Source organism: Plutella xylostella, chromosome 2, assembly GCF_932276165.1.
Source record: "Plutella xylostella chromosome 2, ilPluXylo3.1, whole genome shotgun sequence".
In the NCBI taxonomy this organism is placed as follows: Eukaryota; Metazoa; Arthropoda; class Insecta; order Lepidoptera; family Plutellidae; genus Plutella; species Plutella xylostella.
In genome coordinates, this window is record NC_063982.1 from 2,976,850 (window position 1) to 2,993,881 (window position 17,032).

The 17,032-nt window shown below is 40.6% G+C and overlaps 2 protein-coding genes and 1 long non-coding RNA gene across 3 annotated transcripts in view; all 3 read right to left on the reverse strand.

Annotated features, from left to right (window-relative positions):
- Window positions 1–17,032, reverse strand: part of LOC125488510 (WD repeat-containing protein 7-like) — a 79,657-nt gene that overhangs the window by 58,613 nt on the left and 4,012 nt on the right. The window contains exons 3-6 of the mRNA XM_048633073.1: window positions 2,986–3,152; window positions 2,266–2,360; window positions 1,665–1,749; window positions 461–553 (exon numbers count right to left, since the gene is read on the reverse strand). Of these exons, the coding sequence (XP_048489030.1) occupies window positions 461–553; window positions 1,665–1,749; window positions 2,266–2,360; window positions 2,986–3,152 (440 nt within the window). The remainder of the gene's footprint in view (window positions 1–460; window positions 554–1,664; window positions 1,750–2,265; window positions 2,361–2,985; window positions 3,153–17,032) is intronic.
- LOC125489890 lies at window positions 6,562–7,554 on the reverse strand. Its single transcript, XR_007267334.1, has 2 exons — window positions 6,868–7,554; window positions 6,562–6,673 (listed from the first exon to the last, which is right to left on the reverse strand). It is a non-coding gene; the product is annotated as an uncharacterized LOC125489890 (long non-coding RNA).
- On the reverse strand, window positions 11,127–12,774 carry LOC125489854. Its single transcript, XM_048627226.1, has 2 exons — window positions 12,115–12,774; window positions 11,127–11,473 (listed from the first exon to the last, which is right to left on the reverse strand). Exons 1-2 carry the CDS (start codon window positions 12,548–12,550, stop codon window positions 11,457–11,459), a joined length of 453 nt encoding a protein of 150 aa, XP_048483183.1. The 5' UTR covers window positions 12,551–12,774; the 3' UTR covers window positions 11,127–11,456.

The following is a 17,032-nucleotide window of genomic DNA, read 5'->3' on the forward strand; positions in this document are numbered from 1 at the left end:
TCGAACGATAATAGTAGTTGACCTATCAATCAAACAAAAACATTGGGAGGTATAAATATTTGTATTCATGTACATTTATTTGTTCCAATAAAATGGGTATTGTAATTCGGGTGATATAAAGTGGTCATTTTCAGTTTGATTAAGGTATTGTTATAAAGATTCGTGATGGCAAAAAAAAATCGTCACTACCTCTTGGATGCGAACTTTTATTCGTTTATTTTCCAAAATAAATTGTTTGGAATGAAGAGTGGTGTTGTCGCAACACCATATTTCTAACAACCTGTGTTCATCATAAAAAAACGTAGCACGTAGAACATCTGGAAAAAATAGCAGCTCCAAAGATGTCTAAAGGAAACGGTATTATTCAGTTATAAAGACTATAGCTTTATGTTGAAGTACGCTGCTGTATTCAAATCTGATTCTTATGCGTAGACCTGTAAAGTCTTAAATCTAAACTTACCTTTCTGGTCCATATGGCCCTTGATTTGTTCGGCTTTAGCTTGCAACTTCGTCTGCATCGTTTCAGCACCTTCCTTCATCTTAGCCAGGATGCCTGGTGGAGTAATGTGATGTTTATTGTCTGGGATAAAAGGCTTGGTATGGGTTTATCGAATGGTTTGTGAAAAATTTATGGGTAAACACTCAGGGAGGGAGTCATAATGATAAAACTGATAATGCTCCATTATTGTATAACTATCATTTTGCCTTTTCACCTGTGATATTCTATGTAGTTATACCGCGATGGTGTAAAATAAATCGCACCAGTGCTATGTTATGTGGATCATTGAATATAATTGGTGGATATCAAACGCATCCATAGTAACGTAGCATAGCATATCTCAAATGGAAAAGCTATTGGGCTATCCGCTATTCACATGAAAGCATGGTATCAATAGGTGTTTCAGTGAAGGATTTTCAAGGACACGTAGAGGTCAAACATATAGCTTTCAAAGCTCCGACAGATGGCGTGAATGTATCCACGATCTGTCAACTTTGAATCAGGCTAAGTGTGAAAACTGACCAAAACAGAAAATTTACATCACTTTGCCTTGCTTGTCTTTTATTTATGAAATTGACAGATCTAGCTTTGTTACGCCCTCTATCGGTAGTAAGATCTCTTTTTTTCTACTAATGCTATCCTGAAAAGACCTCATTGGGGAATAGCCCAGCTGTATACTAACCATGTTTGTCCTTCTCTTTCAATATGCGTTCCATATCTCCGGCTTTGTCTTTCACGCGACCGAAAAAGTCTATCCATTTGTAAGCATTGGGAATAAAATCGTTTTGTTATAAAAATATAGATTGCGTTTTATAAACAAACATACACGTGCACTGTAACATTTTTCTATATGCCCTGTAGTTCACACAGATTACATAATAAAAATGCAATAGTTACAGGGGCACTATAGCGCCCTTTTTTGATCCAAATTAACGAAATACCATAATAACAAAATTGGAGTTTCACTTTATTGGGTAAATTATAACAATAATCAATGAAGTTAAAATAGAGTAACTAACGGCTAATATAGTGTGATATAGTCATTTTTTTAACAAACCAGTATTGAATATGTCTTCATCACTTTTCCGATATTGACAGAGTGAGAAGGGTCATTGTTAGGACCAGCACTCGTTTGTTTAAATGATTATAATAGAGTAGAGCTTACCGGATATCCGTTTAGTGGCGTCAGGGCTGGCAGACTGCGTCAGTGCTGCCACCTTCATGTATTCACTCGTGATGAGACCGGCCGCCTGTTAGAAGAAGTTTTATTTAATTTAGGTACTTTATAATGTATGTTGGTGTTACCGCTACAATATTATGCCCTAAAGTTTTCTCATACAATCATTTAACGTCATCAATAGCACTACTAACTGTTTAAGGTCACACATGGGTATGATTTGTATGAAATGTGTGGACTATAACCGGTCCTAAACCAGAACTATCTAGGTAGTTTACGGTTTTTTGTATGGGGAACTATGTTTGCCTGCTCATGATTTCTAATGAATGGTAGACCCTAGTGTATTTTTCACAAGTGTATAAAGTGTAACATAAGAATTGTCATCAAATTTTCATGTCATTTCATGAATGTAAAAAGTGTAAAAAAAGAATTAGCGTCTCACCTAGTAGAGTTCATGAGTGTAATAAGTGTAAAACAAGAATCGGCGCCTCATCTGCATTTCATGAGTGTAAAAAGTGTAAAACAAAATTTGGCATTTCACCTCCATTTCATGAGTGTAAAATGTGTAAAACAAGAACCGGCGTCTCACCTCTAAACTAGCGGGGCTCATGGCGGAGTACTCCTCACTCAGCAGCTCCACGATTAGACCCTCGATGTCGAAGAACAGGATGTGGCTTTCCGCATCTGTAGACAAACAACATCTAAATAAATAGTCTCAAAAAAGTTAGCGTTGTGCGCCGACATCGTCCTATGATAAGTGGGATTTTTGTGATTTATGTATGGCATTATTAAGACTGTAAATATTATTTATGGCACATTTGAATGAAAATAAAAAATTATAGTAGGTATACCTTATTCAATGTCTTTGGAGTACCTATTAACAATATATTACCTTTAGGATTCGCCCTGAAGCCTTGCACAGTCAGCGGAGCCCTACGCGAGTGCGCGGGCTCGGACAGCGGCCCCGGGCCCCCACCCGCGCCGCCGCCCCCCTGCAAGGCTTGGAGCCCGCGCTGCGTGCTATATCATTGACTAATTCGCGAGCTTCATCAACCAGCGCTGTGGTCTATTCGGCATGGTGGCTTCGGATTTACAAGTGGAAGGTCGTTGGTTCGAATCCAAATAACTATCCAATGATAAATGGGTTTTTTTCGATTTATCTATGACATATGGAGGTTTTAAATACTGTCTGTGTCATATTTGAATAAAAAAAATGCATACCTTGTTCTAAACTACACACATAACAGTGCTGTATATAGGAGGTACGTACATACATTACAATATCCTTCGAGTATTTAGAATATATTACCTTTAGGGTTAGCCCTGAAACCTTGCACAGTCAGCGGAGCCCTACGCGAATGAGCGGGCTCAGACAGCGGCCCCGGGCCCCCGCCCGCGCCGCCGCCCCCCTGCAAGGCTTGGAGACCGCGCTGAGTCGCCGTCAGCATGGCGTTGAGGTTGCGGTGCCGGAGACCTCTGGTGGGGGAAAAGGGAAGTTATAGTTAAGTGGAAACTTGGTTGAGTTGAGATGAGACTAGTTTTCCGCCAGGTGGCGTCTTAATGTAAACATTGAAATTTTAGTAGCTCCGTATTTTAAATTAAATAAAAATGGTTAAAGTGAATTTCAAGTGGTAAAGTGTAGTGATTAACAAACCTAAACATGAAATTCATCCCTGAAAGTGTTATCACAGTGATCCTGTAAGTAATTTCTGTAAAATCCAGTGATAATAATTATGAGAATAATTCCGGCCAAAATTTTTAAAATACTAATGTGATGCTTAAAATATAGACTTATAAATATAAACAGTGCCCTTTTACAAAAGTTTAATACAAAATTAACTAATATTATTACTTAAATTAGCAGTTTTAAAAGTTCGCACAAAAAATCGTTAAAACAAATTCAAATTTAGACGCCAAAATTTCAAAATGTTCGAGTACAGAGCCATCTATTTCAATAACTTGTAACTACTAGCTTGACGCTCGATAAAACAAAAGTTACAAAGAGTGAATGAAGCCAGTCACTTAGTAATTGCAGAATTGGCCACTAGAGGGCGATACTAGTACAATAAATATTTATTTGGAAAAAATGATTACTTCAGAAGGAAAAAACTTTGGAAAGCCAACCATTGCCTCACTGGAAAATAAGGTAGACACCCTGATTGAAATAGTCAAAGAGCTAAAGGAAGAAATATTGGCTCTCAAGACCAACAATACTGATGCAGAAGTTGGACAGAAAACATCAACCACTCTGAACGCAGTGACCCTCTCGCCAAATTCTAAAAAATCTCCACTCCAAAATACAATAACAACTATTACTAACCAGCGTGAAGAACGTAGAACCAGACGCGCACAATATGCTCCTATTCCTATTACTGATATACCTGGGAAAAAAGTTCAAAAAAGGGCCCCTAAGAAAGAAACTGAAGTAGCGCCCTCCGCTCCCGCTGCTGCATCTACGGCGGCGCCCCCCGCTCCAGCTCCCGCTGCTGCGTCTGCGGCGGCGCCCCCCGCTCCAGCTCCCGCTGCTGCGTCTGCGGCGGCGCCCCCCGCTCCCGCTGCTGCGTCTGCGGCGGCACCCCCCGCTCCAGCTCCCGCTGCTGCGTCTGCGGCGGCGCCCCCCGCTCCCGCTGCTGCGTCTGCGGCGGCGCCCCCCGCTCCAGCTCCCGCTGCTGCGTCTGCGGCGGCGCCCCCCGCTCCCGCTGCTGCGTCTGCGGCGGCACCCCCCGCTCCAGCTCCCGCTGCTGCGTCTGCGGCGGCGCCCCCCGCTCCCGCTGCTGCGTCTGCGGCGGCACCCCCCGCTCCAGCTCCCGCTGCTGCGTCTGCGGCGGCGCCCCCCTCTCCCGCTGCTGCGTCTGCGGCGGCGCCCCCCGCTCCAGCTCCCGCTGCTGCGTCTGCGGCGGCGCCCCCCGCCCCAGCTCCCGCTGCTGCGTCTGTGGCGGCGCCCCCCGCTCCCGCTGCTGCGTCTGCGGCGGCGCCCCCCGCTCCAGCTCCCGCTGCTGCGTCTGCGGCGGCGCCCCCCGCTCCCGCTGCTGCGTCTGCGGCGGCGCCCCCCGCTCCAGCTCCCGCTGCTGCGTCTGCGGCGGCGCCCCCCGCTCCAGCTCCCGCTGCTGCGTCTGCGGCGGCGCCCCCCGCTCCCGCTGCTGCGTCTGCGGCGGCGCCCCCCGCTCCCGCTGCCTCTGCGGCGGTGCCCCCCGCTCCCGCTGCTGCGTCTGCGGCGGCGCCCCCCGCTCTTGCTGCTGTCTCCACCACTGCATCTGAAGGATGGACTACCGTCCAGCACCAGAAATACAAACGTAAACCACCCAAAATTTTCACTGGATCAGGCTCACGTGATGAGAGTTTACAGACAGTTGAGCGAGTTAAACACATCCAAGCTTGGTCTTTCAAACCTGAAACTACGGTGGAAACAGTAAGAGACTATCTAAACAGAATTGAGAAATCAAATAACTACACTGTTGAAAAACGAAGCCTAAATACCACGAAACATGCCTCGTTTATAATAGGTATACCTGAGTCCCTATTTACCAAACTGACAGACCCTTCGATGTGGCCGCCAGGTATCAAGTTCGTGGAGTGGTTTCTGCGACGACCCCGTGAACAGCGGGGCCAGCCGCAGCACTAGATCCCCCCCGACCCCGCCGCCCCTGCAGCCCCAGCGCCCTGCTAATGACGACGCTGCGACTGCGGACAGTACTCGACACCTGACACTGATCCATCAGAACATTAACAGGCTGGAAAATAAAACATTTAGACTAGAATGTGAACTACAACTACAGAGTGACGTCGATGTTCTCTGCCTAACTGAACTATTCCTAAATCCTAGTGAGTTGCCAAACGTACGCATAGCGAATTACAAGCTGGCGGCGGGCTACTGCCGGGCGGCGCGCGGCGGCGGCGGCGCCTGCATCTACGCGCGGGACTCGCTGCTCACCATGGAACGGAAAGAGTTCGCCGAACTGTCTGTAGAACTTCACTTTGAAACCTGTGCTATTGAGTGTGTTGGATTAGATGTGATCATAATATGTATTTATAGACCTCCTAAAAGCAACGAAACTGGGGATTATTCCATTTTCTTCTCGAAATTAAATACTTTACTTAGCCAGAATTCTGTAAATAATTATAAAATTATAATTATGGGAGATATCAACATTGACCTGCTAACTAAATCACCAAATTCACAGAAACTAATCTCACAGCTCAAACAATATGGACTAAAATCAATAGTAAAATTTCCAACAAGAATAACTAGCAACTCCAGTACATGTTTAGATCACGTCTACACCAACATACCTAAGCCTGATATTTCTAAACTAGCGCCACTTGAACTTAATGTTTCCGACCACTCTGCTGTTATATTAACTGTTAAGACCAGTAATCAATGCCCTACAACCAGCAAAGTTATAACAAAGAGATTATTTTCTGAAAATAACAAATCTAGTTTCTCGCAAAGCCTAGACCTATATGACTGGGACACACTTCTTAGTAAATCTAATTGCCCAAATACTAACCTAGAGTCAGTTCTAAATGTAATCAATCACTTCTTCAATGTCCACTTTCCCTTAAAAAAATATCCAGTCCGAAAACATGTAAGCTCATGGGTTAATGATGATGTGAAGAAAGACCGTCACAGGATTCGCGAACTGAAGCGAGCGCTCATAGAAGATCCTGATAACGCCACACTAACCAACAACCTACTAGAGTCTGAAACATCTTACTTTCTCAGTATAACCAATGTTCGACGTAACTTTATCAATGATCAGATCTCACAAACCCAATCAGACATGTGTCGCAGCGTGTGGCGAGTCATAGCTACTGAGACAGGTCGAGCATGTATGTTGCGTGGACTGTAGGTTTGGCTGGCTGGTCTTCTTCATTAAAACCGAAGTTTCACAGTGAGACAGTATTTTATTTATCACAACACAAGAGCACCGTACAGCAGTTATATTGTAACAGTATAGGATACGGAAGTAACCATAAACAATAAATTAAAAATATACCTGTGTTGCCATCAACATAACAACAATGTATGTTGCGTGGACTGTAGGTTTGGCTGGCTGGTCTTCTTCATTAAAACCGAAGTTTCACAGTGAGACAGTATTTTATTTATCACAACACAAGAGCACCGTACAGCAGTTATATTGTAACAGTATAGGATACGGAAGTAACCATAAACAATAAATTAAAAATATACCTGTGTTGCCATCAACATATTGCCGCCCAAGAAAGAGCAAACGATAAATTAACTCAAGAGATAACATTTGTATGACCAAATAAAGTGCAATCATGCTTAAACACTTATACCTAACATAGTTTACATAGTATTTACTTAGGCATTTTTTGTACATTAGATATTATGTCAACTCTAACTTGAAAGATACCTATCGAACAACAAGTTATGAAAATAAAGTTTATATAAACAAAGCTGACCGTTTTTAATTTATGTATTTACCTAACCAACATATTTTATGAATACCTACTATAACCATATAGAAGAGTACTTAAGTATATAATAGTAAATCTAACTATAACGATTATGCACCTAAATGTAACTAATTTCAACAGTAAACACACATGTAAGGCATATACTTTAATTTAACAAAATATTATTTAACTGCATCTTAAATGCTAATCAAGTATGTAAGTATATAACAGCATTTTACTAAATCTTAATCAGTAGTAAAACTTTATATAAGGTAAGCACACATTTAACTATAGTAACGTTTATCTAGCAATTAAGGTTGCAATTCTTTACATTATACAAACAACTTAACTAATTTTTAACTATAAGTACCTATTCATAACAACAATAGACATAGTCTTAGTAGTATCAATGACATACAATGAAACAATCTTAAATCTATAAAAAAATATCTATTTATAATCATTTTTTAATAGGTAAAACGCTTATGCTCTGCAATGACCTAGTATACAATTTACCATCAGCTGTTTTCAACTGAAAGGCTCTGACCTTGCCATCATTTCCAGGGAATACTTTCACGACCCGTGCCATGGGCCACACCAAAGGTGGAGAATTGGGCTCTCTCATAAGAACTAGTGAACCTTCAGTTACATTAGGCATAGATTGACACCACTTACTTCTATTTTGCAAAGTATTTAAATAGTACTTATACCAAGCCTTCCAAAACCTTTGTTGCAACTGTGTACATTGTTGCCAGAAGCTTAGCCTATTGTTCCTAGTTTCAGAATTATCTACCTCGGGATACATAGTTAGAGACGTGCCTATAAGGAAATGCCCCGGAGTCAGGTAGCAGTAATCATTTATATCCTCAGAGAGGGGCAAAATAGGGCGTGAATTTAGCACAGCCTCTATCTGACATAATACAGTATTTAACTGTTCATAAGTTAATGTAGCATCTATGCGCTTTAAATGATATTTCATGCTTTTCACAGCGGCTTCTGCAAGCCCAGCGAACACCGGTGCATAGCTAGGTGTGAAATGAAACTTTATGCCTTCTTTGGCAGTATATGCTTGCACAAGTCCCTGATGATCAGCAGAACTATTAAGTTTATACAGTTCCACCAGCTGGTTCCTTGCTCCTCGAAAACAACCACCATTATCACAGAATACCTCGCTGGGCAGGCCTCGTCTACTTGAAAATCGTTTAAAGGCTGCAAGGAACGCCTCAGTAGTGAGATCAGAGGTCAATTCCAAATGAATTGCCTTCGTGACAAAACACACGAATATACATACATAACCTTTGCTAATAATAGCTTTTCTAACACGCGAATTTTTTACTTTGACAGGCCCAGCGAAGTCAATGCCTATTTTCTGGAATGGTCTGCATGGTGTGACTCGCTGAGGAGGCAAGGATCCCATTAGCTGCTTCGCTGCACAAGCTTTGAGCCTAAAACAAACCAAACATTTATGAGTTACCTTTTTTACTTGTCGCATTCCATTTATTAACCAATATTTTTGATTTAAGTTACCAAGAAGCGATTTAGGCCCGGCATGTAATAACCTTTTATGCTCACTTTGTATAATAAGTTCAGTTATTCGTGATTTTTGAGCTAAGATGATAGGATGTTTTTGCGATAGCGGTATGTCCGAGTTATCAAGTCGCCCCCCTACTCTGATCAAGCCGTCTTTATCTAAGAAAGGATGTAGAGATTTCAAGGGTCCTCGCACGCAGTTGCCCTTTCGCAATGAGTTTATTTCATCACAGAAATAAATAGATTGCTCATGCTTTATTATTAAATGCAACGCATGTTGTAACTCATCAGGAGTTAGTGTTTTGTCATGAATTTTTGTACCGCTCTTTAAGTTATTACAAAACCTAAGGATATAAGCTATCACCCTAGTCATTTTATCTATATTTGAATATTTATTTAAAATTTCAGATAATATATCAGAAGGGGTCAAAAGGCACTACCTAAAGTCTCTGCCTTAGTTGAATATATTATTGCTGTATATCATGTATCATTCTGTGTAGGTATATGTATATAGTATTATATGGGTATATATATATTGTATTTATTTTGTTGCTTTATTTGTTTATTTAGTATATGTAGTGTTTATGTAGTGTATTATACTCTTGCACCACAACTACCTCTAATCCTATTTTTTAATTTATATAACTCTCTTCCATCCAAAGGTTGTCTGGTAGAGATTGCTATAAGCAATAAGGCCGCCTTTTTGTACTACTGTTGTTATTTTTAAGTTTTATTTTGTATTGATTCTGTTTTTTTTGGTGCAAATAAAGAGGATTGTATTGTATTGTATTGTATTGTATGTCCTGTTCGATACCTGTAGTAAGTACCACTTTAGCAGGCAGTGGTGTGGTCTTGGATTTCTTCATCTCTGGCAAACTGACAGGCAGATCTAAGTCTTTACTTTCAAATTTGTACTCTGATTGCAGGAACTCTGGCCCCTCCCACCAGAGGGCGCTGTTCGGAAGCTCCTGAGGACTTATACCTCGACTTATGAGATCAGCAGGGTTAGCTGTGGATGGCACATACAGCCAGGGCCACTTATTAGTTTTCTGCTGTATTACCCCTACTCTGTTCGATACATAAGCTTGTAGTTTAGTTGTTTCAGTTTGAATCCAAGTCAAAGTTATTTTAGAATCAGTGAATAAGTACACATCATCAATTTTTACATTTTCATGCAAAGTGTTATACACTCTCTCCATTAAAGTGGACAAAAGCAAGGCAGCATTTAGCTCTAACCTAGGTATGGTTAGGGGGTTCGCGCGTGGGTTAACTCGCGACTTTGAACAGAGTAGGTATAATTTAGCCTTACCTGTTTTGTCGACCACACGATGATAAATGCAGCACCCGTATCCCGTCGTACTGGACGCATCAGCAAAACCTATTAGTTGCTCAGTTACTGCTGTTTTCGTTGGAATGTACCTATTTATATTGATAGGCTGCATAGCCGCTAGACTCCTAACAAATTGAAGCCACTCATCAGCTAGCTCAGCTGGAATACGTTCATCCCAAGCAGTATTATTAGACCAAATCCTTGATATTATACTTTTAGCTTTTATAACTATTGGACCCGCAAAACCTAAGGGATCATAGAATTTAGATATGTAGCTAAGCACTTCCCTCTTCGTTATGACCTCCTCATTGAAAGGCACTGGGCTGTTTATTATAAAACAGTCCTTCTGTACATCAAGATTAAGCCCCAAAGCCTTCATACTATAGTTACCTTTCTGAAGTTCAAGCTGACTAAATTGCTGCTCAGCCTCTGGTATGTCAGCCAATATAGAGGGTGTGTTAGAAGCCCATTCATGCAAACTAAAGCTCCCATAACTTAACATTTCACACAACTGCCGTTTTGCTTCAATTAATTGGTTTAAATCCGAACATGAATATATAATGTCATCGACATACGTACAATTTTTTATTATAAACGATGCTAGAGGCAGGTCATGCTCGTGGGTTTTTGCAAGCTCAAATAAACAGCGCGTAGCTAAATAGCTTGAAGATTTCATACCATAACTGACGGTATCAAGACGAATACACCTTATAGCCTGGCTAGGGTTATCGCGCCACAGAATGTTCTGAAGTGAAGTGTGCTCCGGGTTTACCAGTATATTGCGGAACATTTTTTTAATGTCAGAGCTCAAAGTGTATTCCCCATATCTATACAATAGCACAATGTCAAACAATTCTTTTTGCACTGTAGGTCCATTGAGTAAAATATCATTTAAAGATATTTTTTTATTTGTTTTCATACTACAATCAAATACAACCCTCATGGGCGTACTTTTACTATTTTCGTTTATTACCGAATGATGCGGCACAAAATAAATTGGATCCTCATTGAAATTGTATGAGTTAATATCTACATAGTGCCCATGCCCCAGGGCTACATAGTCATCAATAAACTTTTGATAATTTGTAAGCAAATTGATGTTCTTTTGCAGTCTTTTTTCTAGACTGAGAAACCTGTGTAATGCTAGGTCAAATGAGTTGCCTAGAGATTCATTAATGTTGCCGGTTTCTATTTTCAAAGGTAAGTCAACAGTAAACTTGTTATTTTCAAGCTTTACTGAGCTTACAAATAATTTTTCTGCCAACTCTTGCTCTGAATCCCGCTCTTTTAGTAACTCCGGAACACTCTCCACTTCCCAAAGCTTTTTTATATTGTCACTTACATCTGATTCACATTTAGCACAAAAAAGAGATACAACCTGATCCTTTATAATGGTATCTGTTAATGCTCCGGCAATGACATGGCCAAACTTAGTGTTTATGATGCTTGGAGATGAAGATGGTAGCTGATGGTTGGTTGAAGGCGAGCGTTGGGCCTCCTCAAGCTGCAGCAACACCTGGAAAAATACACCAGCACCAATTAGCATGTTAATCTCGGATGGCTGATTGAATGACGGGTCGGCCAAGGTAATACCAGCGGGAATGTTCAAGTTTTTTAAGTCTACTGGTGACTGTGGTAATTTGCATGTGATCTTTTCCACCACATGACAGTCCACCAGGGTACTGAAGTTAGTTGTCAATGAATGAACTTGCAATGGTAAACAATAGCTGACTTTATTATTGTTCCCAGCCACTCCGATGAGGTTTAGATTGTTTTGCTCGGGTGTAAAGCCCAAGACCTCAACGGCTCTTGCTGTAATGAGTGACACCTGTGAACCGGAGTCAAGGATACATTTTATATGAACTTCCTGTCCATTTTTCGCAAATACTTTGACCCGTGCTGTTGGGATTAATATATCAGTTGCAGAGTCTCTAGAAAGGAGAACTACTGATCCTGGGCCACTTTCTTCGTCGAGGTGGAGCAGTGTGTTATGATTTTTTTTGCATTGCCCACACCTAAAGTGGAATTTACATTTGCCAGGATGTATATTTAAACATGTGTTACATAGGTTATTTTTTCTTGCAAATGACACTCTGTCTTGGGTAGCTAGTAATTTAAATTTTGGGCAAGTATATAATTTGTGATTGGTACACTTACAGTATAAGCACTCCATTGTAGAATTGGTTGTTGTTGCCAGAGTAACCTTACTCTTTGTTAAGCTTGCCGGCTGCCGTTTCCCAGATGTGGCTGTCTCGCTGTGATCGGTGTTCTCCAAAGCAAGAGCTCGCCTCTCCAGATAGGAGAGGAAATCTTGAACTGTTGGGTCATTCTCCAGGTTTCTCTCCAGCTGATATGACCTCCAGCTGTATGTGTCTAACTTACGCTGCAGAATACCCAGTAAAAACGGGTCTTTGTCATCGACATTCACCTGTAGATTGGTGAGAGCGCTCATAGTCTGGTTCACTACTGAAACAAAAGTCCTTAAATCGTTAGCGCCTGCATACTTGGGCAACTTTTCCAAGTCTAACAGGGTGTTAACATGCTCGTTTACTATCTGATATTTGTTGTAAAACCTTTTGCTTAACAACTGCATGGCTTCCTCGTAACTTGCTGAGTTGAGTGGTAAATTTTTTACTAAGTCGAAAGGTTCACCCTGAAGGTAAGATCGCAGGTAGTATAATTTCTGTACATTGTCTAGGGATTTGTCATTATGAATGACTGACTTGAAAATCTCAATGAACGTTACGTATTCCGAGTATTTACCTGAAAAACTTGGAATGTTTATACTTGGTAACTTTGTCCTACTAGAAATGCCACTGGTACCTGACTCCGGGGTTTCACTAGCACTACTATGCGACTTAATGCTTTGGTTTAACACAGTTAAACAATGAAAATATTTATCCTCGACTTCACCAACATCCTCAGTGTCTGACAAGTCTAATGCCAAAATATCCTTATTAAGCTGATCATAATCAGCAAACGTGGTTGTCAACCTATCTCTTTTTGTAATGAGAGTTTCCACTTCACTTGACTTAAAATTTTCGCTATTTACAAATGAAAACAATCGCGTTACAATACCTTTTGCATAGCCTCTCTGGGCCTTTAGAGGTTTTAGTTGTTCCTCCATTATGATACACAGTTAAATTACACAATTTATCGTATTTGTTGCGACTCTAATGTTAGCTATTTACAATTACAGTTATTTACAGCTAAACCTTGCACTAGAAATCGAAAATTAAAAGCAAATTACAAATTGTTGCAACCACCACGCCAAATAAAATAAGATGGCGAATTTGTTGACGTCGCATACGCCGTTCCGCTAGAGGGCGCAAGTTTCGCAAACGCAGCGCAGTCTTGCCAACCTAACTATTCTTACTTGACATATGGTATGAACCAATGAGACTCGTCCGCTGCAGACTCAGAGTTCCTTGACGCGACGTGATTGGACGATGGTCGCTTCCCACGTCTCGTTGTTGATTCCGTCTTCGGTTTTCGCTGCTCGAGTGGGACGACTGGCACGATGCTATCTTCTTTCCCTTTCTCTCTTGCCGCGATATGAATTGGAATGGCGGGAATTGTTCTTGGTTTATTATTTTGATGCTATTTCTTATTTATTGCAACAACTTCTATCTTGAAGTTGTCGAAAATATATCACTGTATGACGTTCGGATGATTTCGCAGATACTTGATAGCTTGATTTCGCAAGTATACTGATCCTCCCGCCTTTTTAGTTCTTGCTGCATGCACGCATTGCGGCTCCCGTGTGCAATTTTATCTCGCTGTCCTTTCGCACAGGAAACTTCGTCGGATCGTTATGGACCAATGTATGTTGCGTGGACTGTAGGTTTGGCTGGCTGGTCTTCTTCATTAAAACCGAAGTTTCACAGTGAGACAGTATTTTATTTATCACAACACAAGAGCACCGTACAGCAGTTATATTGTAACAGTATAGGATACGGAAGTAACCATAAACAATAAATTAAAAATATACCTGTGTTGCCATCAACAACACAATGCGCTTTAAATGATATTTCATGCTTTTCACAGCGGCTTCTGCAAGCCCAGCGAACACCGGTGCATAGCTAGGTGTGAAATGAAACTTTATGCCTTCTTTGGCAGTATATGCTTGCACAAGTCCCTGATGATCAGCAGAACTATTAAGTTTATACAGTTCCACCAGCTGGTTCCTTGCTCCTCGAAAACAACCACCATTATCACAGAATACCTCGCTGGGCAGGCCTCGTCTACTTGAAAATCGTTTAAAGGCTGCAAGGAACGCCTCAGTAGTGAGATCAGAGGTCAATTCCAAATGAATTGCCTTCGTGACAAAACACACGAATATACATACATAACCTTTGCTAATAATAGCTTTTCTAACACGCGAATTTTTTACTTTGACAGGCCCAGCGAAGTCAATGCCTATTTTCTGGAATGGTCTGCATGGTGTGACTCGCTGAGGAGGCAAGGATCCCATTAGCTGCTTCGCTGCACAAGCTTTGAGCCTAAAACAAACCAAACATTTATGAGTTACCTTTTTTACTTGTCGCATTCCATTTATTAACCAATATTTTTGATTTAAGTTACCAAGAAGCGATTTAGGCCCGGCATGTAATAACCTTTTATGCTCACTTTGTATAATAAGTTCAGTTATTCGTGATTTTTGAGCTAAGATGATAGGATGTTTTTGCGATAGCGGTATGTCCGAGTTATCAAGTCGCCCCCCTACTCTGATCAAGCCGTCTTTATCTAAGAAAGGATGTAGAGATTTCAAGGGTCCTCGCACGCAGTTGCCCTTTCGCAATGAGTTTATTTCATCACAGAAATAAATAGATTGCTCATGCTTTATTATTAAATGCAACGCATGTTGTAACTCATCAGGAGTTAGTGTTTTGTCATGAATTTTTGTACCGCTCTTTAAGTTATTACAAAACCTAAGGATATAAGCTATCACCCTAGTCATTTTATCTATATTTGAATATTTATTTAAAATTTCAGATAATATATCAGAAGGGGTCAAAAGGCACTACCTAAAGTCTCTGCCTTAGTTGAATATATTATTGCTGTATATCATGTATCATTCTGTGTAGGTATATGTATATAGTATTATATGGGTATATATATATTGTATTTATTTTGTTGCTTTATTTGTTTATTTAGTATATGTAGTGTTTATGTAGTGTATTATACTCTTGCACCACAACTACCTCTAATCCTATTTTTTAATTTATATAACTCTCTTCCATCCAAAGGTTGTCTGGTAGAGATTGCTATAAGCAATAAGGCCGCCTTTTTGTACTACTGTTGTTATTTTTAAGTTTTATTTTGTATTGATTCTGTTTTTTTTGGTGCAAATAAAGAGGATTGTATTGTATTGTATTGTATTGTATGTCCTGTTCGATACCTGTAGTAAGTACCACTTTAGCAGGCAGTGGTGTGGTCTTGGATTTCTTCATCTCTGGCAAACTGACAGGCAGATCTAAGTCTTTACTTTCAAATTTGTACTCTGATTGCAGGAACTCTGGCCCCTCCCACCAGAGGGCGCTGTTCGGAAGCTCCTGAGGACTTATACCTCGACTTATGAGATCAGCAGGGTTAGCTGTGGATGGCACATACAGCCAGGGCCACTTATTAGTTTTCTGCTGTATTACCCCTACTCTGTTCGATACATAAGCTTGTAGTTTAGTTGTTTCAGTTTGAATCCAAGTCAAAGTTATTTTAGAATCAGTGAATAAGTACACATCATCAATTTTTACATTTTCATGCAAAGTGTTATACACTCTCTCCATTAAAGTGGACAAAAGCAAGGCAGCATTTAGCTCTAACCTAGGTATGGTTAGGGGGTTCGCGCGTGGGTTAACTCGCGACTTTGAACAGAGTAGGTATAATTTAGCCTTACCTGTTTTGTCGACCACACGATGATAAATGCAGCACCCGTATCCCGTCGTACTGGACGCATCAGCAAAACCTATTAGTTGCTCAGTTACTGCTGTTTTCGTTGGAATGTACCTATTTATATTGATAGGCTGCATAGCCGCTAGACTCCTAACAAATTGAAGCCACTCATCAGCTAGCTCAGCTGGAATACGTTCATCCCAAGCAGTATTATTAGACCAAATCCTTGATATTATACTTTTAGCTTTTATAACTATTGGACCCGCAAAACCTAAGGGATCATAGAATTTAGATATGTAGCTAAGCACTTCCCTCTTCGTTATGACCTCCTCATTGAAAGGCACTGGGCTGTTTATTATAAAACAGTCCTTCTGTACATCAAGATTAAGCCCCAAAGCCTTCATACTATAGTTACCTTTCTGAAGTTCAAGCTGACTAAATTGCTGCTCAGCCTCTGGTATGTCAGCCAATATAGAGGGTGTGTTAGAAGCCCATTCATGCAAACTAAAGCTCCCATAACTTAACATTTCACACAACTGCCGTTTTGCTTCAATTAATTGGTTTAAATCCGAACATGAATATATAATGTCATCGACATACGTACAATTTTTTATTATAAACGATGCTAGAGGCAGGTCATGCTCGTGGGTTTTTGCAAGCTCAAATAAACAGCGCGTAGCTAAATAGCTTGAAGATTTCATACCATAACTGACGGTATCAAGACGAATACACCTTATAGCCTGGCTAGGGTTATCGCGCCACAGAATGTTCTGAAGTGAAGTGTGCTCCGGGTTTACCAGTATATTGCGGAACATTTTTTTAATGTCAGAGCTCAAAGTGTATTCCCCATATCTATACAATAGCACAATGTCAAACAATTCTTTTTGCACTGTAGGTCCATTGAGTAAAATATCATTTAAAGATATTTTTTTATTTGTTTTCATACTACAATCAAATACAACCCTCATGGGCGTACTTTTACTATTTTCGTTTATTACCGAATGATGCGGCACAAAATAAATTGGATCCTCATTGAAATTGTATGAGTTAATATCTACATAGTGCCCATGCCCCAGGGCTACATAGTCATCAATAAACTTTTGATAATTTGTAAGCAAATTGATGTTCTTTTGCAGTCTTTTTTCTAGACTGAGAAACCTGTGTAATGCTAGGTCAAATGAGT

What these genes read in the sequence shown, in the direction of transcription:
- LOC125489854 (XM_048627226.1), bottom strand. Translation starts at nt 12,550, where the DNA reads ATGCAGTTGTTAAGCAAAAGGTTTTACAACAAATATCAGATAGTAAAC.